Genomic DNA, 27,796 nt, shown 5'->3' on the forward strand with positions numbered 1-27,796 from the left:
GTTAAGAGGAGGCGAGAAAGTGCCGTGGTTTATAACGGCACTTTCTCACTTCTCACCATCTGTATCAAAAGGCGTAAAGGCGGACTACCAGAATGTGTGGTGTCGCCGGAGCACTTGAACTTGATATTACACATGTGTAATATCTTTGACTTGAACGATAAGTAAAAGTTACGGATATTACAATAGTTTCCACTTTCGTAGAAAAGATGGCAGCACTTAACGAACGCCTTTTTTCAACTTAATTTCACCAGAATACGAATTGTAGCCAATGGCGATACTTTTCGAGAAATTTCTTCATGTGGAAATTCATAGAAGAGATAATTGCACCTCGGAAAGTTAATAACGTGAATGAATATTTTTTATATATTTATATATTTTATATATTTTTTTTTCCGTTTGGCGAATAAAAAAATTTCTGACTTTCCGAGATGACGAACTGATTGAATTAAATTATAATGAAAACCCCATATAAATTAGTGGTTTCTGACGTAAGATATTCATTTTCTCTTTTTGAACTGACCACCATAACGGTCTAGACCCCTCTTAATTAAAATTCACTAAGCAAGAAGTCACTTCACTTTTAGTCTAGTTAAACAACGTAACATACATCCAAACTCAACATTGAAAAAGCGATTGTCTTATAAGGTTATGAAAACAATAACAAAAACGAACATAGTATAATTCTGAAACTGCGCACCCTAGCGCTGCAATCTTATTTTGCATACAGTGACTATATATAAAATGTGATATGGTCACTGTAATTTTGCAATGTTTATCTATCCATATCATAGACATAGAGACATGGACTGTGCCTTCCCTTTATATCTATGCATGAAATACGGTCAAAAAAAATGACAGAGAGAAAAACAGGTCGGGAATGCAGTTGTCTTTTTCTAGAATTTTGATTGGTCTACACTCACCTCTATGTGAACAAAAAAGAGAAAGGTATGTCCCGACGAGCTTTTCTCTCTTTCTAATAAATAGCCAATTTCATGCTGGCATTGCTCAGTCCATGTCTCTATGTCTATGATCCATATGTAGTACTTAGAAGTTTCCAGAGCATTGGAATCTTTTGGAATTTCTGTGTATTCATTGGTTTTTCATGACAGGACAAAACAAATTTCAACAAAACATTACTTTACCTATATATTTTACATTAATTATACAATATCACAGCCTGTATGTTCAATTTAAAATGAAAACTCTAAAAAAACATTGGATATTTCAAACCAAGATTAAAAAATATACTTAAAGAACAAATGAGCAGCTTTTTTTACCTAAATTATACGAAACAGTTACATTGTTACTTGTGTCAAAATCAGAAAATTGTACAGTTACATGTGTCCTCTAGGGTTGAAATTTTGAGGTGGTGGTGGTGCATTAACACCAAAATATGGGGGAGGAAACCTGTGTCCAACTAGAGGTGCAAAAATAGGGGCTCGAAAATTAGGTGGTGGAACAGAAGGGTTGAATATTGGAACCATTGGAAAATTATACAAATTCGGTCCGGCAAAAGGATTCACTACCAAATGATTTGGCTGTCTATACATTGTAGCACCAAAATTTGGTAGAGTGCTTCTGAATTGCGGAGGACCTTCCATTGGGGTGCTCTTTACCATCCCCAAATTTTGTGTTTGATATATGTTTGAGTTTGTTACAGGTGGTGCACGCCCACCAGGTAACCGGTCCATGTTATGTATGCTTTCTGCATCATTATCCTGAGTTCGTTTACGCTTCACATTTTTTTTGGAAGCTTTATTCGCACGCTCCTGTTCATCGTCTGAATATTCCTGCAACTCTGGAGGTATCTCAGCGTCTCCCACCCAAGAAGCATCTGAGCCACGGTTTCTAAAAATATCATAAGGTTGATATCATACATTCCATTCAATTGAGAAGATACTCACTTCATTAATTCCTCAAGAACAATGTATTTAGTATATTTGCTTTTAGGGGCACAATACACTTTTGTTCCTTTTTGAAGTTGTAGATCTTCCAGCACTTCCGCAGAAGTCATAGGTATGATATAAGTAGGCAATGTGACAGGGCCCATGACATCGACAACATAACCCAAAACTTTTTTACCTTCTTCCAAAAACAACAATGTGTCGAGATCATATGCAGGCATTTGTGGAAGCGCATTAACTGTAACTAAAAAGTAAAATATATGCAGAAACATCCAGAACAGGGAAAAATATCCAATTTCAATTCATGAAGAAAATATCCCAATGATTGCAAAAACTGAAAACAGTTATTTAAGCACTGAACAGTGAAAATATGTCATGGTAAAATCATATACATGCTGTACAATTCTGGGTAAAGGAACCAATAAAACTCTTTGTTCTAAAGCGACGTTTCGATGAATTTTACCATCTTCTTCAGGCAAAGAACAATTGACAGCTGATGAATTCAGCCTCGTTAAACTTTTCATTATATATTTTATTGGTTCCTTTACCCAGAATTGTACAGCAAGTAAAATTTTTGGGAATGAGAATTTATATTGCCTAAAATCATATACAATTCTGAGAATATCACAAATATGAATTTATATCCAAGGGGAATAAACAAGCTGTACATCTTGAGACCTGGAATTTTGTCAGTATTTACCCTCCAAAACAAAGAAGTGGACAAACATAGTTTTAACAATCAGCTGTCATGCTTTCAAGAAAACTGAAAAACTTGAGCAAACAACAATTTATTTCCTCCTAAATTCAAATAATCCATGACAATAATAGGGGAGGTAGCGTACTATTTTTTTTTTTGGTGATTTGATACAGCGTGATATTCATTTTGGGGGTAGATTGATGTTCAAGTATCATGAAAGTGGTCAGTCGCCTCGCCACTGATGGGGCTAATGATGGCGATGTTGCCAAAAAAAAAATATTTCAAGTGATTTGATACCGCACCAAAACCCGTAATATAATTGTTCAGGTCATTCTGAATTGGAATATAACCTTCTGCTGCATTAACGATGGTGGACTCGACCGAATTAAAGAAAAAAAAAAGTCATTTGATACCGCATGGGCGACTGACGTTCACTTTCATGACACTTGAACGTCAACCTACCCCCCAAAATGAATTTCATGTGGTATCGAATCACAAAAAATAGTACGCTACCTCCCCTACTACAAGTACCAAAATCTAAAAAAACAACAAATCGTATGTCATCTCTAGTTAATTTAGCTTGGTAGCTGATCATCCAACTCTTAATGCAAAGTTGGTGAACTATTGAAAGTTCTAATTAGGAAAATATTTCAATATCTCACCAATATTATCAATAACATGCTCAAATACTCCCATATGTACAAATTCTTCTTCATCATTCAAGTCCAATGAGGAAATGTCAGGTAATTCTGTGAACATTTTATCAATCCCTAAAATCGATAGCCATGATTCGGGAGGTTCTTCTTGTGGATTCTTTTTATTTGTATTTAAGACTTTCCCTCGGACTTTCCTTTTCTTTACCCTAAAAAAACTGAACTGAATGAGCTTCTTTGAGATTATTTATCAATACTCACTTATCCTTTGAATTAGAATGCTTCTCTGAACTAGAATCATCCTCTGAACTAGAATCATCGTCTGAACTAGAATCATCCCCTGAACTAGAATCATTCTCTGACGTAGAGTCATCCTCTGAACTAGAATCATTCTCTGAATCAGAACCCTCGCTATCCTCTTCAGAGTCATCATCACTGCTTGAACTACTTGAAGAATCTGTGCGATACTTCTGTATTTCCCTTAGCGACTGCGGCATTTGGTTTAGGTTTTGTTCGGGATATTGTTTGAGAAAAGTTTCCACATTGTCAATAACAACTGGTACAATTCCTGTATCCTGAAATCCATAAATTTCTTTGGAACAATTTTATTAAAATTAAAAATTTTTTTCGACGTACATTTTCAGCTTCTACAGTGTCTTTGTTCGACAATCTTGTTTTGGAAAAATCTTCATTTGTACGATCAACGACATTGCTTTCTTCAGTCATAAAATTTTCCATAAATGCATTAGAACCACTCTCACCATTCGAAGTTGTTTCTTCCGCTATAGAATTTTCAATCTCAGAAGTTTTAGAATCATCTGTTTTCATCTTTACATCTTCAGAATCAGTCTTTTCTGTCTGCAGTGTAAGATCATGATAATTTTCTTTTTCGGTTTCAATTGACATTATATAGAATTTCAAATAAATTTATTGTACTTGTGCTGTTTTCAATCTCAGAAAACCCGATTTACAATATTTAGATGGTTAATGTCAATGGTAAAGCATGGAAAAAGTTAGGTTAACACATGTCGAGAGAAGGAGAAGGAGGCTACACAGAACACGCTTGATTTACTTTATGGGAGGAGGAAGGAGGAAGGTAAACTCTGTGGAGAATTATTTGTGTTCTGTCTGTAATCCGTGGTTCTGTTCTGTGGTGGAGAACGTAATTTAATCCGTAGACAAACATTTAAATCTATGGTCAATAGATTTGAAAGAATTTCGCTCAGCGGATCTTCCTATCAAGAATAATTAAATTAAGTGAAATTAATTTTTAAATAACAATGGCTGAATCCGGATCAATTCAAGAAGGATTTTTGTGTCCTATCTGTCACAAAGACCTTCGTTCTCCTCAAAAACTCATTTCCCATTTTCAGGACTTGCATTCTGAAGAACAGGACATCTTGAAATCTATTAGAGGTATAAATATTTATATATTATAGTGGAATAATAATACTTATACATTCCCACTCATGAACGTTTTTTAGAATTTTATGGAAAAGCCAAAAAAAAAATTCTCAAATTAGACGAGCAAGATTTAGAAACCTTCAAGAATGTTCTTTCTTTGGAAAATCTCTACATAGAATTCAGTGAGCCACAAGTGCCAGGTTGCTGCACCTCACATATTGAATTATTTAAAGAAATTCGACGTGAGAGGTTGGATCATCAAACTGCTGAAACAAATAAATTGATTATACGCTTGGATAAATTATTAAGATTAGATGGAACTGATAGAAAGCAGCAAGAACAAATTTTGGTAGCTTGGTTAGATGGGGCAACAGTGAATAGATGTCCATCTTGTGCAGCTAGTTTTAACATTGCTAGAAGACAGCATCACTGTAGATTATGTGGAAGCATAATGTGCAATGATTGTTCTACATTCCTTCCTTTTGAAAGGGCACGTAGGTATACTCTACATACTTTTCAATATCCAGATTTATATAATATGATAAAATAACATTTTCTTAAAGTTATGTGGTATTTTCACATTTATAAGACCTAAGTGTGAGCAGTGACTGGATTTGGTTTTAACTATTTTGGGTACTTAAATCAGTTTTGTTATCGCTACTGCAAGATGTGTTAAAATTCAAAATTTTACAGGTTCTTGCCAAACGATTGTAATTATTTTGAATGAATCTGTCCCTAGTCGTGTTGCTCTGACAAGGTCAAATGAGACCAAAACCATCATCTACTCTTCCTCTGTGGAGGAAGTTGTCGAGGAAGTTCGTTGTCCTGACAATGACAAATTGGCTAGTTCAATTCAGATCGTGACACTTGTTGATATTCATATCAGCGAGTGGTAAGCATCTGAATTAATTCTCATTATTGATTCCTTGCCTCCAGTTAAGGCATTATCATTCTTTCATTATTTTACCGCTGGCATCAATTCTGCCGTTAACTCAAACGTGCTTCCACCTCCTTGATTCTTACACACATTTTGTCTGGAATAAGCAGGCCAGCACTGAATTAGAGGAAATATGGGACATATGCCATTGTCTTTGTCTGAGTTCCGATCTAGGGGAGGGGGGGATTGGACCGAATCTCGTTTCATACTAGATGGCGCTGGATATTTTGAATTATGTGGTGATAAACAACTTCTAAGCCATTTATCTCAAAACTAGGCTGCATGGACTTGGTTCACTTCAGCTCTGAACTCCTCAATTAACTATGGAATGGCTTTATTCTGTTTCATGTAGCATTAAAAATAACTGAGTTATGAACCTTTGAAGATTGCATGTTACAGTAAAAGTTCGCTTTTCCTATCTATTTGAAGATGATAATTTCCAAAGTGAAAGTCTTTAAAAAATTTCCATTCACGGGAGCTCATAGCTTGAAAAATTCTCTACAAAATGATTCAAAGAACCATTGCATACAGCGCAAATTGACCGATTCATCGTCAAAAAAGCAAAATAATTTTTGGAGTTACACCACGCGAATTGTCGGAACCTGAATGAGTATAATTATGTGACAAGTATGTATGTATGACTTTTACAGCGTTGAAAACCTGCAGACGCTTTCCCCATCGCTGAAAGTGCATACCTTTTTTCTTCCTATCATCTTATCTTCAAAATCCACTAGGTCTTCACGACGCTCGTGTAAATTCCGACATAGCATCGTCGGCTCCCCAACTACTACTAGTATCTAGTATTCAATCAGGGTCCGTCAATTCCAAGCGTTTTACATCGGAGTGTGAGTTGTGTTGCTCTGACGAGGTCAAATGAGACCGAAACCATGGCCAGCATCTACTCTTCTTCGATGGAGCGTTCTCCCTTCCGTTGTCCTGACAATGACAAATTGGCAAGTTCGATTCAGATCGTAACACTTGTTGATATTAACATCAGCGGTTGGTATGCGTCTTTAATTTATTCTTATTATTGTACTCATTGAGATAACGCATATATTATCTCCAATTCACTGAAAGTTTATCGTTTGATTATTCGCTTTCAGAACTGGTATGATGTGATTATAGAGTGATGAAAGAGTGCTATAGTTGGGGAGCCGAAGAGGGAAATTCGGGATTTACTCGAGCGTGTCAGATTAATATAAGGGGACATACCTTGGACCCTGTAGAGTACCTCTACCAAAAATTAGAACTGTATATAGGGGGAATTGTCTAGGACAGCCTGTCAGAATAGTAAAAAAAAAAACGATCATTGTACATACTCGAGCGTGTCAGATTAAGATATATGTGGTTAATTACATGTTGTAAAGTATATATTCTCTTAATTTGACAATTTAAGCGTGTCGACAATGTGTGGGAGAGCGCCAAATTTGCGAAAAAAACGTCACGTGTACATTCTCGAGCGCGGTGGCGTTTTTTCTTATTTTGAAGCTAATGATTCAAAAATAACGGAAAAAATATAATCTGACAGTTTTAGCAAGCCGAAAAAATAAAAATTGTCCATAAAGGTCACAAAAATCAGTTTTTTTGAATTATCTCCTTCCCTGGGCTTCAAATCTTTTTCGCATTTATTATAAAAGTTGTAGAGCGTAACATTTTCTACAAATTTTGTCCCAAGCAATTTTTTCTACGTTCAAATGTTTTTGAGATATATGGCGATTAATGCGAGGTGTTAAGCGATACATGCTGAAGCGAAAATTCACTCGTTGGAAAATAGTACATTCTAAGGTTCAGTCACAGACAACACTAAAATTTTCGTGACTAATTTCGAAATTGTCATCATAGAAAAACCTTGTCATTTTGACAATTGGATGAATGTAGATTGGACTGGGATTCTACATTGACCTTGCCCTTTCGCATGTGTGGCTAAGCTTCTCGCCCTTATCGCCCTCTAACTCGAGACAAAAGTTGTGTAGAATTTTTTTATCTACAACTTTCATAATGAATACAAAAACGATTAGAGGTGCAGGGAGGGAAATATTCGAAAAAAGGGGATTTTTATCATCTTTGATAGTGTCAGATTAAGAAAACCCCCCTGATTAGTGTCAGATTAATGGATCAACACTTCTACAACACCGGGATTAACCATGTGTATGAAAATCTGACACGCTCGAGTATGTACAAGTAACGATTTTTTTCTACATGTTCAAAGGACCGCTGTCGCTGTGACCTTGCGTCACGTCCAAATTGTCAGTCCCTTGAAAAGTAGCTTCCTTCGGGTGTAATTAACATATCCTCCAAAAATCTGACACACTGTAAAAAAAATTTTTCCGTACGACCAGTCCCACCAGCAAACTGTCAGATAAGCATTAATTCATTATCAGGAGACACGTAGAGCATATACAGTATCTTAATCTGATACGCTCGAGTATGTACATCTGACGATTTTTTTTTACATCTTTGAGACCCTGCAGACGCTTTCCCCACCGCTGAAAGTGCATACATCATAGAACCTTTTTTTCTTTCTACCATCTAATCTTCAAAATCCACTACGTCTCCACGACGCTCGAGTAAATCTCGATATAGCATCGTCGGCTCCCCAACTACTAGGGTTTCTAGAACTATATGATCATTAATCATCGATTTCAAGCGAATAATCGGTAATTACCCTTATTATTTGTGGTTTTGCTCTTGGTTATATGTATCTTGTGGCCCTTAACAACTTCTAACCTCACTTCAATAACCGGAAGGTCCAAAACGATAATATTTATTTATTTATTTATGAACATGAGCATTGCTCAGTATATTGAACGGTATACATCCCATTTGAAAATAAAAATTGAACAATAATTACAACTATAAAATAAGCATATATCAGTAAATCACAAACAAAACAATGAAGTTCACAAAAATGGCAACAATATTCTAGCTTAAAGCAAGTAACACCTCACATCTAAAACAGTAAAGTGAGGTCCCAAATAAGTTCAAAACGGGAGACATAACATTAAAACGCTCCGTGACGCGATGTAAAGTGTTTACGGTAGTTTGTATGGGGTGTCTCCTGGTAAAAAATATTCATGCTCCTAGTGTTGAATGACGGAACACAAAAATTAAACTTATACAACAATTCAGGGCAATAAATCATGCCATTCAACAACTTGAAGACAAGCGACAGATCAAAGTGTGATCTACTGGACTCCAAAGAGGGCAAGCGTAGAGAGAACCTCGCTGCTTCATAGTCCAGGCGCCGAAATGAGAGACCCAACTTGAAAACACACATACGCAGAAACCTATTCAGAACTCTCTCGAGATAGGCGATGTGAGTGACATACGACAGCGATCACACAACAGAGGTATACTCAGCAATACTTCTGACAAATGTGCAATACAACAACCTGAAAGTTTCAACCGTGAAGAATCTGCCATTTTGCTGAATAAAACCGAGCAGCTGCATACACCTCTTCTTAACCTCATACGTATGACTGCAAGAAGTCCACTTAGAGTCCAACAATACACCGAGGTCCGGAACCTCACTCACTCTCTGCAAACAACACTTGTCGATATGATAACTATGGTCTATGGCTCGGTCGCGATGAAATTATATGAGGTGACATTTATCAATATTTAACGACAATCGGTTAAGCTCACACCAAATGTAGAACAGGTCAAGGGCATGCTGCAAAGCGAGGACATCGTCAGTAGTAGAGATGGCCCTGAAAATCTTTATATCGTCAGCAAACAGCAGGAACAAACAACCCGACAAAACACCAGCGACATCGTTAATAAATAAGAGAAATAGTATAGGTCCCAAGTGACTGCCTTGTGGTACTCCAAAAGGAGCAAAAAAAAAGAAGGAAAAGAGTTCTTATATCGGACAGAGTACCGACGTCCACGCAAGAAGCTCTCGATCCAACCAAAAAGACTACCTCTGATACCCATAAGGCTGAGCTTATTCAACAATAAATTATGATTTACCCTGTCGAATGCTTTCCGAAAATCAGTATAAATACAATCAACACTGCCGCCACCCTTCATAGCAGATGTAACACTATCAACAAACATCAACAAATTAGTAGCAGTGGATCTCGAATTCACAAATTGAAGGCTAGTTCATGACGTCATGTGATTTTAACCAACAATGACCAAAAGCACTTGAATACAGTTTAATTTATTCAAATGCATAACATGTGTATTGATATAAAAGTCAGCAAATTTTACAATCTATCTAACTGACACCCCTCGGAGCATCAACAGAAATATCATTCCAGTGAGGAAGAGTAGATGATTACTATAGTTTCGGTCTCATTTGACCTCGTCAGTGCAACACAACTCGCACCTCGATGAAAATGGAACGAATCCTTTATTCGATGTCAACAGACCCTGGAAACAAGATCCAATTCAACTTACCTTCTTTAATCCCATAGTGAAGATGGCATCGTTAATAGATCCAACTCTCAGTTTGCAGGAAACGCTTTTCGCTCTGTCTGTCAAGACAAAGCTGTGGAAACGTTAGTGTTTACCACTGCGCGGATAAATAGTCAAATGAATAAGCCTTAGAATTAAGACACGAACGTTATACTTACAGAGCACAGCTCCATCTCGAATAAATTTTCAAAATTTGGTTGGAGACTGGGACAAAAGTCTCCTGTTGAGTAACATTTTTCCTAATTCTGCTGTTCGATTGAGAGCAGCTTCCGCCTTGATCAGTCAAAATTAGTGGTCAGATTTTCAAATAGAGTAGTGTAGTCAGCATAACTTAAATTACTATAGTCCATTCAAAAATGATTGACATCCCAGAAAGCATTGAAAGTCCAGACGCAGCACAAAAGATCTTCAATACTTTCTGTAGTTTCAATCACAGAACTTGAATATATAAATATAACCTAGAAAAATATTTGAAAAGAAGAAATAATCAAATTCAGAGCCTATAAAGGCAGAAACACATTATTAACACGCGACGCGAGCTGACGAAACGTGATGCTTGTTGAGTCGAATCAAATGTATTGCTTTCTATAGACCAGAATCATACTATGAAGACGCGACGCCACGCGCGTACAATTTACGCGTCAGCTCGCGTCGCGTGTTGATAATGTGTTTCCGCCTTTAATCTGCTTTCAAAATCGAAACAATTATGTTTTCAATCTGTGCGATTAAATTGAGAACATAAACAACAAACAACAGTACAAAATTCAAATTATTGTTGGTCAGTGCATAGATTCACATATAATAGGTCTATAGATCAATGTTTAATCACAATACCAACCTGAATTCCGCAACAAAAAATCTTAACTCTGGGACTATTACCAACTTAAATTTGATTTTCCATAACCACTCGAGATGTCAATCATTCTTGAATGGACTATATCTTAGTTAAACTCTGGTGTAGTAACAAAATACGCTCTAGCACAACATATGTTTGTCCTTTAACCTGGGTTATAAAGTTCTTTAATTTTTCCAGAGAGTATTGTGGCACCAGTGCAGAATTTAGGTGGTGGTAACAATGAGGGTATTAAAGTAAGAGACAATGAGCAGTTCAGGATATGTTATCATTGTTCGACTATGCTAGAGAGAAGGAGAATTGTGCAGGCTGAGCAAATGATGCAACCGATAATATCCCAGCTTTATGCCCATCTCCAGAAAATGAAGTCTCAAGTTCAATCAATGGTTGACCTATATAACAAGGTGCATAATGAGAAATCACTGCTACTTAGATAACTTCATCTTATTTTCACACAATTAGGCATGTCTGATAAATTTTATTTCCCAAACTCTTTAGAATTGCATATAAAATAATAGTTGCAGGGTGAGTTTTTCTGGTTTTGAAGCTCTTTGTATCTTGTGTATTCCATGTTATTCGGAGCATTAAGTCTGCATAAGAAGTTCTTCTTATTAAGAAGAAGTTGGGCTGGGCGAACTTATATGCGAAGGAATTTTCATATTCAATATTCAATTCTTTTGTCACATACTCAAAGTTTGGCTGTCAACCTCAGATCATAGTTTGGCCAATATAGGATAATCAACAGTATATGTATTATATATATAGTTACTTGAGACCGGCTTTATGGATAAATAAAATATTGCAATGATCACTACATCGCCCACAGATTGGTTCAGATAGTATGAGGGAAAATAAAACTTTATGTTATAGTTCAGCTTAAGCGACCCAGCAAGGAATGCTGGAAATTTGTTAATAAACTTGTCACTGCGAGCGCGGTGAGAAGGGCAGTTTTATCCTTTCTCCCATACAAAGCGCCGGGTGACGATGAAATATTTCCAGCTCTACTTCAGCACGGACTGGAATGCTTAATGTCTTACCTCATTAGGCTCTTCAGATCCAGTTTGGCATGGAATTTCATACCATCCAACTGGAGGAAGGTTAAAGTCGTTTATATTCCCAAGGTGGGAAAAACGGACTCACAGCCTAAATCATTCCGACCGATCAGTTTAATTTCGTTCGTGATGAAAACCCTTGAAAAGATACTAGATGTGCACATCAGAGAGGTGATTCTACGGAAGCATCCCCTGAGTGCTCATCAGTATGCCTACCAGAAAGGCAAATCCACGGATCTTGCCCTCAATAATCTTGTCGGCAGGATCAATGAATCTCTCAACTCCAGGGAGATTTCATTGGCTGCCTTTCTGGACATTGAGGGAGCCTTTAATGCTGCCCTTACTGAATCTCTGGTGAGGGCTGCCAAGGTTAGAGGTGTCCTTCCTACCATATCGAATTGGATCAGCACAATGCTGAGCTCCAGAAACATCATAACAACGCTTTGTGGTGAAGCGCTTAGATTCAAAGTAGACAGAGATTGCCCGCAAGGCGGTGTATTATCACCCCTTCTGTGGTCCCTTCTGGTTGATGATCTAATTGCAATCATCAGCTCGCTTGACGTATATGTTCAGGCTTACGCTGACGTTATAGTTGTTTTACTGGTGGGCAATGACGATGTAATCATCTCAGATGTTCTTCAGGAAACACTAACAGTATTTCAAGGTTGGTGTGATGGGGAGCAGTTAGGTGTGAACCCCTGCAAAACCCTGATTGTTCCCTTTACCAGGAGAAGAAAATTTCAAATCTCTCCTCCAACTCTCTACGGCAAGACCATTCCACTCGTAGAGGAGGCCAAATATCTAGGCATCACCCTAGATAAGAAGCTTCAATGGAACTCCCATGTGGAAAAAGTCATCCCCAAAGCCAGGCACTCCCTATGGGCCTGCCAAAGGATTTGTGGAAAGACTTGGGGGATAGCGCCGAAGCAGCTCCTCTGGCTGTACGTCACGGTGATCAGACCATTGATCACCTATGGCTGTGTCGCCTGGTGGTCCTGCACTGAACGCGTTCTAACCCAAAATAAAGTTTCAAAACTCCAGAGAACGGCTTGCCTCATGATTTCGGGGGCATTCCGCTCTACTCCAACTGCGTCCATGGAGATGCTATTAGACCTCCCTCCCCTTCACATTTTTGTCCAAGGAGAGGCAAGACTAGCAACCCACAGGCTCCACCACCTTACCGTAAATGAGCCTGACAAACTCACTTTCGTGCCCAGTCGTCTGTCAGTCCAACTGGAGACTGACGAGGTGATGGGCATGAGAACTGATGAAATAATCACTAGAACCAGCACTGATGGAGCCTTCATTTCTCTGATTCCAAGCAGAGACGAATGGCTCCGTCACAAGGAATTCTATCTACAAGGACCTTGCTGGTTTACTGATGGCTCCAGAACCAGTCAGGGATCTGGAGCCGGAGTCTACAGCCGTAGACCGCTGACTAAACTCAGTGCCAGTCTGGGAAAGTCGGCGACAGCTTTTCAGGCAGAAATCTTCGCCATTGATCTGTGCGCAAGCCATTTACTTGACAGTGGTTGGGTGGGCAGATCAATAAAAATCCTAACGGATAGTCAAGCTGCGATTAAATCTCTCGCGGCAGACAAATGCAACTCAGCACAGGTATTTGAATGCAGATCTAAACTCACCAAATTGGGAAGTTCAAACAGACTGCAACTGATTTGGGTACCTGGACACTCTGGCTTCAGTGGCAACGATGCATCGGATGCTCTAGCCAGAGAAGACGCAACATCAACGCTTATTGGTCCGGAAGCCAGTATAGGAATTTCTAATTCCTTATTCAGGGACCGAAACAACAGCTGGATAAGGCAAAAGGTCCTGGAGCACTGGCGCAACCGTCCTGGACTGCGTCACTCGCACAGGGCTATTTCAGTGTCTGCCAGCCCATACATCAGTCGTTGGCTAGGATTTTCTAGAACTAATCTGAGATCTATAATAGCGGTTTTCACAGGACACTGCAGACTCAGAGCCCACCTCAAAAAACTTAGCATCGTCAATGACCAGCTCTGCAGACTCTGCTTAGAGGAGGACGAAACAATTGAGCATATCCTCTGTGACTGCCCGGCGGCAGACAGGGTCAGACATGGAGTTTTTGGCTCTCCGAAGATGATCCTAGTAGAACTCAAGAATCACTCCCCCTCCGACATCATCTCCTTTTTGGGCATGATGGGACTGGAGGGAGAGATCTAGCTCTATGAGCTTGCCTGTGTGCTACAATAGACCGCTTGGTCGCAGTGGCAGGTTTGGGTTTATCCGTCCAACACACCCAGTAATCAGTATAGTTCAGCAAGAAAACCTCTTGAAAAAAATTAGAGTTCACCGCTAGATTGCTATAAAAAAGTGTCTGTATAATGTTTTTAATTCAACATCCTAGCGCAAACAGAAAAGGAGATAATGACCAATGTCAAGGAGATAGGGAAACGCAGTTAATGGCACTATCAGTTTTTCAAAAAAAAGGGTAACCGCAATGTGCCATTCATTTTCCTCTCTTTGGGTTGAAAAGTTGTAGTTCAGGTATCACCAATTTTGCCCATCCTATACAGATACAGGTTCTGTTCAACTGATGCTGTTCCCTTACGAATTTCCTCTTTGAATGGGCTTTTATGCCCCTGTTCATGACTTATGTTTATTGCCTCCACATGAAAAATTCTTGTATATTTACATTTCAGATGTACGCGTCTCTGACCAGTGGAGAGGCTACATTCCAACTACAAGACGCCCAGTCTTTGAAAGCATCTATTGGTTCTAAAGCAGAAATCATTGACACAATCAGCAAAAAAATCGCTAGTTTACCTGTAGAAGAGTTGAATCCCAAAGTACAAGCTCTCCAAAATAGCATTCGCAGAGCAACTTCTAATTACATAAAAGATTATCTCCTTACATTACCGCCTCTTCCTTCTGTTCAAGAGATAGCAGCTATCAAAGAAAATCGTTCATTGAAATTATCAGAGGATGATATACAAGATGACGCTAAAATGAAAATAAAGAAGGTTACAGTTACTACAGGGTGGTCACCGTCTAGTTTTGATAGTTCTGCGAAAAGTGAAGAAGATCCGTTGATAGAACAAATTAACATTGTGAGAGATTATATAGCCCAAGCTAGAAAGGCGCAAAGATTCGAGGAAGTTGCATCCCTTGAAGAAAATTTAAAAATGTTGAAGGAAGCTTATAGGAAAAATCAGTCACCAAAACAAGAACCAAAGAAGTTATAACGGAAATTATATATGTATTATTTGAATTATATTTATTATGTATATCATGACATTAAATATAAGTTTTATACGTAAATATAGTTTTGGTTTCAGTTTCCCGCATCTTGATTCACATGTCCTGGTCGAGCGCATTTGTGCTCATGTGAGATTTGGTCGGGAGAGTGAGTGCGCGCCGTTTATAAGTATAGAGTACCTACCTTTGAGTATTCAACCCACCTAGTTAATTGGTTTTCATTACTACACTTTGCGGCGAAACACTTAGATTTAAAGCAGGCAGCGGGTGCCCACAGGACGGTGTTCTGTCACCACTTCTCTGGTCTCTTCTGGTTGACGATCTAATTGTTATGATTAGCTCGCTTGACGTATACATTCAGACATACGCGGATGATATAGTTGTTCTGCAATCAACGGTGCAATCATCTCAGATGTTCTTCGGGAAACACTTACCCTGGATAAGAAGCTTCACTGGAACTCCCATGTGGATAGAGTCATACAAAGCCAGGCACTCAATATGGGCCTGTCAAAGAATTTATGGAAAAACTTGGGGAATAGCGCCGAAGGAGCTCCGCTGGCTGTACGTTACGGTGATCAGACCTACGGCTGCATTGCGTGGTGGTCCTGCACAGAACGCATTCAAACCCAAAACAAACTTTCAAGACTCCAGAGAACGGCATGCCTCATGATTTAAGGGGCATTTCGCTCTACTACAACCGTATCCATAGAGATGCTATTATACCCCCCTCCCAAGACTGGCAATTCACAGGCTCCACCACCTTACTGTAAATGAGCCTGACAAACTCATTTTCGTGCCCAATCTGCTCCTGGCCCAACTGGAGACCAGGTGATGAGCATGAGAACTGACCAAATAATGACAAGAACCAACACGGACATAACCTTCAGCCTTCAGTTCTCTGATTCTAAGCATAGACGAATGACACTGTCGCAGGGAATTCTTATTCACAAGGACCTTGTTGGTTAACTGATGGCTCTAGAACCTAACAGGGCTCTGCAGCCGGAGTCGTAGACCACTGACCAAACTCAGTGCTGATCTGGGCAGGTCGGCGACAGCATTTCAGGCAGAAATTTCGCCATTGACCTATGCGCCAACCATAGACTTATTACCCCATATTCCCATATTATTTTAATATGTCTATGGCGCCAACCGTCTGCTTGCCTTGAGGAGGACGAAACGATTGAGCACATGATCTGTGACTGCCCAGGGTCGACATGGAGTCGACAAGCTGAATCTAGAGGAACTAAAGAATTGCTCTCGCTCTGACATAGCTTTCTTTATGAATATGATGAGGGAGAGGTTTAGCTCTATGAGCTTGGCTGTGTGCTACAATAGACGGTTTGGTCTCGGTGGCAGGTTTGGTTGTTCGGACCAACACACCCAGCAATCTCTGTTAATTGCTTAGAGGCAAGAAGCTTCTAGTATAAGCTTTTTGGGTGAGTGGTTCGCCTCTTTAACGCGTACCTATACATGACTACCTACTGATTCTACCTAGAAGTGATATCTATGGAGGTGGAAATTCGATTAAACTGATCGAAGTTTTATTTATCGAAACAATCGTATCGTATTTGAATCCTGAATGTAAGGACCATTTCGAAAAATATTAAAAACGTATGGTTGTAAATAACAATAGGAGATATAAACATCTGCTCTGCAGTGTGACAGAATATACGGCTGGCTACGGAAGATTCAAGATAGTAGTATATTCTTTCTTAGATTAAGATGCTTCTCATATCTCGTAGGATGAAGTTTCAAAGAAATTTTTCGAAATGATTCAGGTCCGGAAGATTGCGCAGTTTTTCCTCCTCCTGAAACTCTTGAGGATACAGTGTGTTTAACGTGAGCGGGTCAGTGGATTTGGAAACAGAAAAGCATCAATAGTTCTGAAATCAAATGATATGGAGACCGCTTCTGACTATAAATTTCTTCATTTCAACTTCAAGTTCTCCAAAACTTTTCTGGCGCAATTTAATCAGCAAAATTTTGCTGATATTTTCTGAATGCTCAATCAATTAGTGAAAAAATCAGTAGAATTTCTACGGGACTGCTAATTCGTTCGGCAAACTCCACGCCTCAGTTGAATGAGGTGGAGTAGATAGGTACGTTGATTTGAACGGTACAGTAGTCGCACGACTTGTCGATTGTTTTGGTTCTTTTCCTTCGTGAATTTGTCAATTAGGCCTCATATTTATTCAATATCGAAACCGAATTGAGGTGAATGCAAGCAGATTGTACGCAAAAAATGTCCGCGCTTAGAATTCGCATATGTCATCGAATCTTCAATAATTTGGCACAGAAGTGTAGAGTGCTTGTTTGAAAGAATACCGGGTATAATGGTAGACATCGAGGAAGAAATTCTGAAAAAAGCCGAGGAGTACAAGATCCATAGCTATTAGGAGACCAATATGGCAGAGTAACATACACTACCAGTCAATCACCTGCAGGAGGACATATATAACTTCAGATCCTTCAGATCCTTCTGATGACAGCATACACTATGAGTCCAGAGCCTGCAAACGGAAATTCGATTCACACCTTGAAAAACTTCTGTATCTAGCGCGCCGGCGGCATTATTGGCGTTACATGAATAAACTTAATATACTTTCCTATCTCTTCGCATTGAAAATTGATGTAACAACAATGTCAGGGTCAACATTCTGAATTATGATTGGAGACACTATCTCTACCTCCACTCTTTGGGCGACAAATGTTTATTTTCTATTTCATGTAGGTACTAAGTAGGTACCTACGTTCCAAGATCCACACATTTTTCCAACATTCTTCGTCGAAAATTTTTCGAGACCTGTCACCCTGTCAGTCAACGTTAACGGCAGTTCAAGATCTTCAAAATAACTGATCAATCTGTGGACGACCTAGATTGACTGCCTGACGATAATCTTCAGTTAAACTTGACTTTGTAGTCTGTGGTTAAACTGAAAGTGTATGGGGCGCATTAGCCTTATTTATGACGCGTTCCCTGCTTACGATGTCGAAATGAGTAAATTCTAGGTTTCTACGGTAGGGATTGTGGAGAATGCTATCTATAGTATGCCTCTACTGTGGCAGATGGCAGAAAAGATTATATATATTTCAGAAGAATTAATCTGCGAGGTTTAAATTTGCCATTATTCGCTATTGTTGCTATCGGAGAAATGAAACATTCATGGCCGGCGGTTGGATAACCTTAGGTGCTCTCTGTAAGCAGACATCTAAATTGAACTTTTCATGTTAGATTGTCTGTCTGCTTTCCCTAAGTGGTCCGGCCGTTGGTGAGGGTAGGTACCGGCTAACATCACCTCCGGGAACCTACCCCATTAGAGCAATTAATATCAAATCTGAATAGTGTAGTCGCCTTAGATTGTAAAACGAGAAAATGTAGGAACCCATGTAGTCCGAGAGCTGACGACGAAAATCGGCAAGAGTTTTGTAATGGCTCATAATTATATATGATTTAGTATTGAGGGTGTACATTAGTACATTAGTCAGCACCCACTCTCAAGGTCAGGTAGTGGAACACCTAGCGGCGACGCGCTTTGATGTAGGTATATGAAATTTCAACATATTCTACAAGTATTTCGTAATGATTGAAAATTGTCACTAAACTAGTTTATAGAACAGAAAATTTGAGAAAGTGGTCAGACCTTATTTTAGTGAAACTCGGTGGGTCAGTACCCCACAGGAGTTGCTGCCTTAACGATGTCGTTTCACGTTTCAAGAGATTTGTAATGGCTGAAAATGCATTTATTGCTCAAATATCATCTATTATTTGAGAATAAAATAGTTAGACCACATATCAATAGAACAGAGGCAGTCAGCAGTCACCCAAAGTACGGATATTGTAATTTTACATAAATCAAAGAGCGTCGCCGCCAGTTGTTTCAATACCTGACCTTGAGAGTGGGTGCTGACTCATGTACACCACCAAAACTAACTAATATTTAAATATGGGCCATTACAAAACTCTTGCCGATTTTCGTCGCCAGCTCTCGGACTAATGAAACATGCATCAATATCGAAAAAAGCTTTTTTATCAGATTCTTCATATTCCGTATGAGAAAGTTTACCCATCAAAAATCGTTATTGCTTCCTTCGAAATACGTAAATAATTTTTTTTTAAATATACAGTATACAAGTATCGGAATTGTTTAGATAACTTGGTGGAAAAGCATTTTAGAGAAACATTTTCCAAACAAAAGTTGGAGGATTTTTCACCGGCTATGAGACGGTGACTCTGGTTTCGACCATGACCTTATCAATTGAATGTCCAAAATGAAAAGAGCGAAAAATTTCACGTTCAGATATGATCTTGACTTGAGTCATACGGCCCTTTTGACCTTCAGGCCCCCGCATGTTTAGGACGCTGCGCGCTGACTGACGATCTTTCCACTGTTGAAGGTGCAGCCAGAGACTGGTGCAGCTTACAATGGTTTCATTCGTTTTGGGGTATAAACACAGATTACAGAGTATAAAAAAGAGTCAGTTGTGAAATATTAAATTCATGCGGTATCAAATGACTTTTTTTTCTTCAATTTGGTCGACTTCATACACGCGGCTAACGTTAAATCCACCATCATTTATGCAGCTGACGGTTATATTCCATTTTGGTGCGGTATCAAATCACAGAAAGTTTCTTGAGTGCAATGACCGAAACAGATAAGCTTCGATTTTGATGATATAATTGATATTCGGCAAGATATGGATATCCATTTCAGGTAACGAAATGCTTCAATAATCAAGAAGAGATCATTATATCCCTAGTACCTCCATGAATGAGTCAAGGGCGGTCCTAGACTGAATTTCTGGGGGGAGGGTAATAAGTGAATGAACAATTTAAATTTCAAATTAAAACTTCAAGTAACACCCAGTAGGTATCTCGAATACGAAGCATTTGAAGCCATATTTATAGAACTTTTTCTTAATATTGTTCAAGAAATCTCCTTTCTATTTCATTATTGTATTATTTTTTCTCAGTTTTTTCCTAAATAAAATTCAAAAATTGAATTGGTCATAGTGCTCCTGGGGGGGAATAATTACCCCCCCGCATTCTTGTTGATTATTAATTTATTTATTTATGAATAATTATGAGTATACAGGGTGTCTACTCTTAAAGTGGCCAAACTTCAAGGGGGGATCAGACGAGTGATTTGCAACAAAAAATGTCATATAATACATGGTCGAAATGTTGACGGTTATTCTTCAATTCAACATTTGTTGATTTCACGAAATATTTCAAGGTTTTTCATAAACTCAATCATTATTCAGTTTTCCTTGTAGCCTCGTCAAAATTGACCACATATCCGGAAAGGGCAATAAATTTGCAACGAGATAAGAGAGTCTGTGTGCATAAAAAAGTCTTATTGAGGGCGTGGTAACGAGATGAATATCAAGAGTCTGAAGTGAACAAAATTAGTCCTATTTTTCCAATGGCTTTATTGATGAAAAATTAATAATTATGCACATGTTTTCTTTTCAGTAAAAAATACCTCATTTAATGTACTTTCGAATAGCACATCAACTTTTGTGCTAGCTGCTTATCCTCTGCCATAATATCATGGCTAACAAGATAACAACGAAAAAGTCAAAAAATTCCAAATGTAGCGATATGTTGTTCTTTTATGGAAATGCTCGCGCAGCGATTCGAGAGAACGTTTTGAGTTTTCCCAACAGACGATAACCAAATTGACAGAGAATTGTACAATTGCTCCAGCGATTAGGTGAAACAGGCTCATTCGGTGGTTTGCGAAATAGTCAGCAAAGCCAGTACTCGTCGACTTGGTTCTACATTGAGGATTCACCATTCTACAGTACACAAAGTACTCAAAAAAAGAAAAAAATAAGTTACATCGATATCATTTGAAAAAGGTGCAGGATCTGTTACCTGTAGAGACTGAAACCAGACTTATATTTTGTAGGTGGAACCTGAATAAGTTAGGAGAGTGGAGGGGCGAATGGATATCATAGACTGATGAGGCCACGAAATTAAGGGTCAACGTGTGGTTGGCAGTCATGAGAGGAGACCTTTTCGGGCCAGTGGCCAGTTATACTTCCCGATAGCCTTAATACTGAAGAATTTATTAGATTAATCCAAAGCAACTTAGAAGACATATTGGATGAAATGACCTGTCTAACAGACGAAATATCTGGTTTCAAATGGATGGCTGCCCAGCACATAATAGTCGTAATGTACGAGATCTATTGAATGAATATTTTGGGATGCGAAGGTTCGGTCCGGTAAGATGGGCGATGGCCACCAAGGAGCCCCGACCTTACGCCTTTGGATTTTTATGTCTGGAATACTTTGAAAGAGAAAGTATATCAAATTTGCGTTCAGACTCGAGAGGAGCTCATCGACAGAATAAAATTGTGTTGTGCAGAAATGCGTCACAAACGCTATGAACTTCGCAGAGTTGGAGATTCAATAAGAAAACGAACTGTCAAATGTATTGAACAAGGAGATGAACATTTTGAACAATTTTTATAAGTAGTAGAGTTCTGTTTTCTTTATATTTCTTTATAAAATCTATTGTGACGATACTCGATTGTTTTTAAAAAATCAAGTCTCGTTTTAAATGTCCGTTTCCCTGAATTTTCCAGTTGAAGCAATGCAACACCGTCTGATGGAGATTTCAGTTTTAATATAGTTATTCCGTTTCGTTTTAGAAATATGTTCCAGATCCTGAAAAATTAAATTCAAATTCCGTCAAATTGAAATTTCCATCAGTAATCCGCCGTTATTATCCAAAACAAAGAAAAAGTGTCTTTCTGCATTCGGCGTTGTTTTTCCGTCACAAAAACACACCGAATTCAGCATAAAAACAACGTGGATTGCAGATAACGACAGTTTCTTTTACCGATAAAGAGATAACCGCCACCGAGAATATTTCTTCTGGGGAGAATATTCGAGAATACCGAATTTTTGGATGCAATTTTGATCACATGACCGTCCACATGTTGGAAAGTTGATACATAGGGCCGCACGAACGTCATTCATGATTCTGTATTCTTTATTGATTCATTATTCACTGTTCGGCGATTTTTCTGTATCTTGATTCATTAATTCCTTCTTTATTCGTGATTCTTTATTCTTTATTCTGCGGTTGATTATTCATAATTTGATATTCTTCCTATTAGAGTTTTTCTTTTCTTTTTCTTTTGTCCAAGTGGTGGCGTGACCGTACCGGAACAAACTGTGAGTCTTTTCTTGATACCGCATACTTCGTGATTCAAAGTTGCATTCTTTTATTTGTTTAATTGTGTTAATCGCTGTTGTTAATCCCCCTGTTTAACGCAGACTTCTGTCGCCTGGTTCTCTGGTGAACCAAGACCAATCGACAGAAGTCTCGAAGTCGTTCCACTGGTAATGCTTGGCGTGTACACCCAAGGTTGCCACGGAAAGACCACAGTAACCTATCCCGTCCTACCCCTGTTGTGTTCCGTTGGTTATCTGGTGACGAAAACCAATCGGCAGAGGTCTCGAAGTTTTTCTGCTGGTAATGCTTGGCAAGTACACCCAAGGTTGCCACAGAGAGACCACGATAAACTACCCCGTTATCCTGTAAATTGTTGCATTGTGTTTCACCTGCATCAACCCCGTCCCGTTTATTGAATAGTTTTAATTCTGATTGGCCAATGAAAATCACTTAAAGTGCTCGGGATCAAACCCATCGCTAAATTAACCGATCAAAGGGACTTGGATCTTTCTGAGACAACCGGTTACTGTACATTTTGTGTAAACCCCGTACATCCCTCATTGTCTCAGAAGGAATCAAAGTGACCGCTATTGTATTCTTTCTTTGTTCAATACCTGTTATTTTGACTGAATATAATTAATTTTAATATTGTTTGATTCATTAATTTCACTGTGATGAGTTTGAATTTCTGATCACCGTAACAAGTTAATTATTGCATTTCTGTTTTCCTCATTTTTGAACTTGGTCATCAGCTGTATATATTATTATATTTCTTGACTTGGAAATAACTTTGTGGTTCACTGTAATTTAGATTGTTGTAATAAATTCGGTTTCAAAGTACCTGTTGTTTATTGAATAGCTTCAATTGATATTTTGACTGAATATATTTAATTGGAATATTGTTTAATTCATTAATTTCACTGTGTTGAGTTTGAATTTCTGACCACCGTGACAGATTAATTGTTGCATTTCGGTTTTCCTCATTTTGAACTCGGTCATCAGCTGTATATATTACTTTGACTTGGAGATCATTGTATGGTTCACTATGATTTAGATTATTGTAATGAATTCGGTTTTAAAGTACTTGTTCTCGCTACCACCTTAGATAACCCCGAACTCTGTCTCCGAATAGTAGGTACCTGGGTGGGTTTGCTATTCCTCCCTATTGAAAGAATAGCTGGCGCTCGATATTAATTCCCTTTGCGAACTAAACCTGTTACACTATATTATAAAGATTAAGTTAATTTTCTTTTTTATTATGGTGATTCAAGATAAATTGATAATTTCCATGAGAATTATATTAAGATTCAATCTTGAAGGGCTTCAAAATAGATCAAATTCAGGAATTTTACGACCTTTTCGTTGTTATCTTGTTAGCCATGATATTATCGCAGAGGATGAGCAGCTAGCACAAAAGTTGATATTCCATTTGAAAGTACAGTATATGAGGTATTTTTTACTGAAAAAAAAACATATGCATAATTATTAAGTTTTCATCATCTTTTTCTGCAGACAGACTCTCTTATCTCGTAGCAAATTTATTGCCCTTTCCGGATATGCGGTCAAATAATTTGTGAGGCTACAAGGAAAACTGAATAATGATTGAGTTTATGAAAAAACCTGAAATATTTCGTGAAATTAAGAAATGTTAAATTGAAGAATATCCGTCAACATTTTGACCATGTGTTATATGACATTTTTTGTAGCAAATCACCCCTCTGATCCCCCCTTGAAATTTGGCCACTTTAAAAGTAGACACCCTGTATAGTTCTTCTGTCTTTGAAACTCATCATTCTTCAGTTTCATTCAGTCTCAAGCTTTAATTATTGGGATCCCCTCGGTTTAAAATACATAATTAGACTTGAAGGCCAAGCATCGCAAGAATTTACGCTGAATTCTCTCTAGGCGGTCGATATAAATTATTATGAAGTATGAACTCCACACAACTGAAGCATATTCAATCAATTCATAAGCGAAGTAGAGCAGCGTTTGATAATTTGAAGAGCGACGACGAGCATAAGATTGCATGAATTCACCAGAACGAGTACATGTGCAATATCTCTGCCATTCTATGCACTCTGAGCAGTGTATTTTAATCATTCAGAGTCAAATGTTAGTCGCACACATAGGTAACTAATGTTCATTACTGTTATGTTGTTTGTTGAGGCAGTTGAGGCAACTGCCTCAACAGTTAAAGAAAAGTAATTATGTATTGAATATTCAGTTATTCTTTTTTCAGTCAAATTTAGCTCTCTGCATATATGCGATTCAATGACAAATCAACATTTTCACGCCGGAAAATCATTCTCGCCCTGTTTCACGGTACTTGGTTGCTCTCTCATGATCTCGTTTCAAGCATTTTACTCTTCGAGACATACTTAATTTCGAGGAGACAATTCTTGTTTTGTAATTTTGGGACAAATGAGTCCAAATATTCAAAAAAGGTCAGAAAGAGCCCGACACCTTCGACCCTCAAAAATATGAAAATGACCTAATACTGTTTTTCAAAGAACACGCTGAAATGCGAAATTATCATTTTGATGCACGACTCTATGTATATCGGGGAAATATTTCCCAAATAAATTGTTAACTTCTCAAACTGACGTTATTAATTTATTGATTCTTACGACCAACTTCATAATCAAACTTACGTCGAGTTTCATAATCAAATTTGAAGTCACTTTATGCTTAAAACTTCCTTTACTGTCATTTTTACGGCCGGTTTCATAATCAAACCTAAAGACTCTTTAATTTTAAAGCTTCCTTTAATCCTACTGAAAATAACATTAAAGCAAGTTTTGAGCATTGTATAAAGATCTCATGTTGTCTCTATACAATGCTTTGAGTTTAAACAGCCTTCAAATTTGGTTATGAAACTGGAAGTTAACTTGTTATCAATAACTATCCTGTAACTATCGAAAAAGAGGATACGCAGATATACGTTTATATTTTCAAATATTTTCCATTCATATATTATGAAAGTATAAGTAAAAATATAGGAAACTATTTATTTAAGGTTAAACTGAATCAAACGCATGTTGTAGAAACTGCAGTGGAATACACAATTACGAGAATGTATTGATATCTAGTTAGCCTAGACCAGTTCCATGCATAAAAAAAATATTGCGTTACCATAGCAATGAACAATAACTCATTGAAAGTGTCAGTGTGAAATTTGAGAGCAAAAAAGTAAACCAGAGTTACGCAATAAATTAAAAGAAAGTCCACCGAAATTGTGAAAATCGAAAAATTGGATATCGAGCCATCATCAAGTACCTGTATTTAAAATGGTTAAAGGGAAAGGAAATTTACGAAGATATGCTTAATACCATTGATCAATGTCCTTCGCATGCGACCGTAAAAAATTGGACTGCAAGCTTCAAAAGAGGTAAATTTTCCATTGTAGATGATGACCGATCGGGAAGGCCAGTTTCTGTGTCAGTCCCCGAAAATATCGATGCAGTTCATGACATGATTTTATCAGCTGAAAAGGATATCTGGAAGCATTGAATATTTCATACGAACGCGTTCATCATATAGTTCACGTCAATTTGGACATGAGAAAAATTGCTGCAAATTGGATCCCCAAATATCTAAATGTTGACCAAAAGCGTGCAAGGGTAGAAGCATCGCGTTCGATCTGTGCTCGATTTGAAAACGATGTAGACTTCTTAAACCGAATTGTTACTATGGATGAGACTTGGGTACATCTCTGCGATCCAGAAACATAGCAACAATCTATGGGATGGCGACACTCTGGTTCTTTAAGACCTAAGAAGTTTCGTGTCCAAAAATCTGTTGGAAAAGTTCTTGCTTCATTATTTTGGGATTACCATGGAGTAATCATGATTGATTTTTTGGATAAGAGTAGAACAAGAAAGAAAAAGAAATATAAAATTTTTGAAAATGAGGGTGTTATCTCAGCATTTTCGGGATGGCATTATCCCATTATATGTTAGGCTACGAGCAACAATTTTTGTGGTTCAAATAGCAGGCCCGGATCTACGATTTTTTCTGACCGGGGCAAAAATTCATGATGGCGCCCCCCCCCCCCACCCACTCTAAGGTACTTAGGAAACATATAATTGCATATTCGTCATAACTCTTATTTTTTTCCCATTGTTCAATTAAAAGTTATTTTTTTTCCAAATTACTCATCTGGGGAAAAATATAATTGCTTATTCGTAATCTTCGACCACGAATTAGTAAAAAAAATGACTCGGGTTGAAATCGTTCGAGAAATAAAAAAGTTTGTTTTTACAAGAATGTCGTTTGCAACCCTCGCTCACCTATCGTTTTTACCCGCGCTTTACGAACGAAATTATTCCGAACGAAAATTAATTTTTTCAGAGACATATATCGACCCGGGTCATTTTACTTATTAATTCGAGGTCGTAGATCACGAATATGCAATTTGATTTTTGTAGGATCAGTATTTTGAGAAATAAATCACTTTAAGTGCAAAATTTCGAAGAAATTGGTCAACTTTGAGGAGGTGTAGCAGCCAGAAAAAAAGCACTAGTCATATGCTGATTTTTTTGTGATAGATTGGTTCTTTGCGAATAGAAAAAACCACACTTCATTCATCTACCGCTAACAGTTTAGATTTTATAATTTTTTCCGCAAAGGTCCAAAATTTCCGATTTTAAATCGACCATAACTTGAAAACTTAATTTTTAAAAAATATCTGTTTGCATATTCGTGTTCTACGCCCTCGTATTAGTGTACAGTACGAATTTGGTTTTGATCGGAGACCAAAAATATTTTTCAAAAAATCCATACACTATGGAAAATTTGAAAAATTTTCGATCTCTACGATATCCACCAATATTGTTGTATTTACGATATCGAGGGCGAAGATTATGAATATGCGAACATAATTTTGCTGAAAGGATTAGTTTTTAAGTGATGGTCCATAAAAAATCGGAAATTTCGGCCCTTAGTTCCAGATGAAATGGGGATGAGTCGGTAATTCCCCAGGCAAAGAAATTACTGGCTCTATGCTTGCGACACATTGTAAACATATCCCATCTTTTAACCTTTTTCACCCAAGTGTGGCGGTCATTCCTAGATGACTAAATAATACCTACATATACAGTTAATTGATCCCTCATTGATTTTGAAGATTTTTGGCATAGTGATGGTTTATCATGTTTCCATTCTACAGTTTCGATTTTAGCTCTAGGAAATTAATTTTTTCCGAGAAACTAAAAAAAAATTTCAACCTCTGGTTGATTTTGGTGCCCCCTTAAGCTGACGCCCGGGGCAAGCGCCCCGCTTGCCCCCCCCTAGATCCGGGCCTGTCAAATAGTTACTAACGATGGACTCTACAACTGAATTTTATTTATTTTTGGGTGCCCAGTGAGTTAGCACCCAGCGTAATACTGTAATTTTCTTTCATTACTTTTGAAATACAAACGAAAATTTTAGTTTTACAAAAAGTT

The 27,796-nt window shown here is 37.9% G+C and overlaps 2 protein-coding genes across 2 annotated transcripts; one reads left to right on the forward strand and one right to left on the reverse strand.

Moving 5' to 3' along the window:
• Nucleotides 1-1,132: 1,132 nt before the first annotated feature.
• Nucleotides 1,133-4,320, reverse strand: LOC123306760 (H/ACA ribonucleoprotein complex non-core subunit NAF1-like). The gene is made up of 5 exons (XM_044888890.1): nucleotides 3,891-4,320; nucleotides 3,516-3,829; nucleotides 3,264-3,463; nucleotides 1,905-2,148; nucleotides 1,133-1,848 (listed from the first exon to the last, which is right to left on the reverse strand). The coding sequence occupies exons 1-5, from the start codon at nucleotides 4,158-4,160 to the stop codon at nucleotides 1,335-1,337; spliced, it is 1,542 nt and encodes a 513-aa protein (XP_044744825.1). The 5' UTR covers nucleotides 4,161-4,320; the 3' UTR covers nucleotides 1,133-1,334.
• An 85-nt stretch (nucleotides 4,321-4,405) lies between these two features.
• LOC123306764 (rabenosyn-5) lies at nucleotides 4,406-15,225 on the forward strand. Its single transcript, XM_044888897.1, has 4 exons — nucleotides 4,406-4,670; nucleotides 4,739-5,152; nucleotides 11,051-11,274; nucleotides 14,607-15,225. The coding sequence occupies exons 1-4, from the start codon at nucleotides 4,535-4,537 to the stop codon at nucleotides 15,147-15,149; spliced, it is 1,317 nt and encodes a 438-aa protein (XP_044744832.1). The 5' UTR covers nucleotides 4,406-4,534; the 3' UTR covers nucleotides 15,150-15,225.
• The last annotated feature ends 12,571 nt before the right edge of the window (nucleotides 15,226-27,796 follow it).

Source organism: Coccinella septempunctata, chromosome 2, assembly GCF_907165205.1.
Source record: "Coccinella septempunctata chromosome 2, icCocSept1.1, whole genome shotgun sequence".
Taxonomy (NCBI): domain Eukaryota; kingdom Metazoa; phylum Arthropoda; class Insecta; order Coleoptera; family Coccinellidae; genus Coccinella; species Coccinella septempunctata.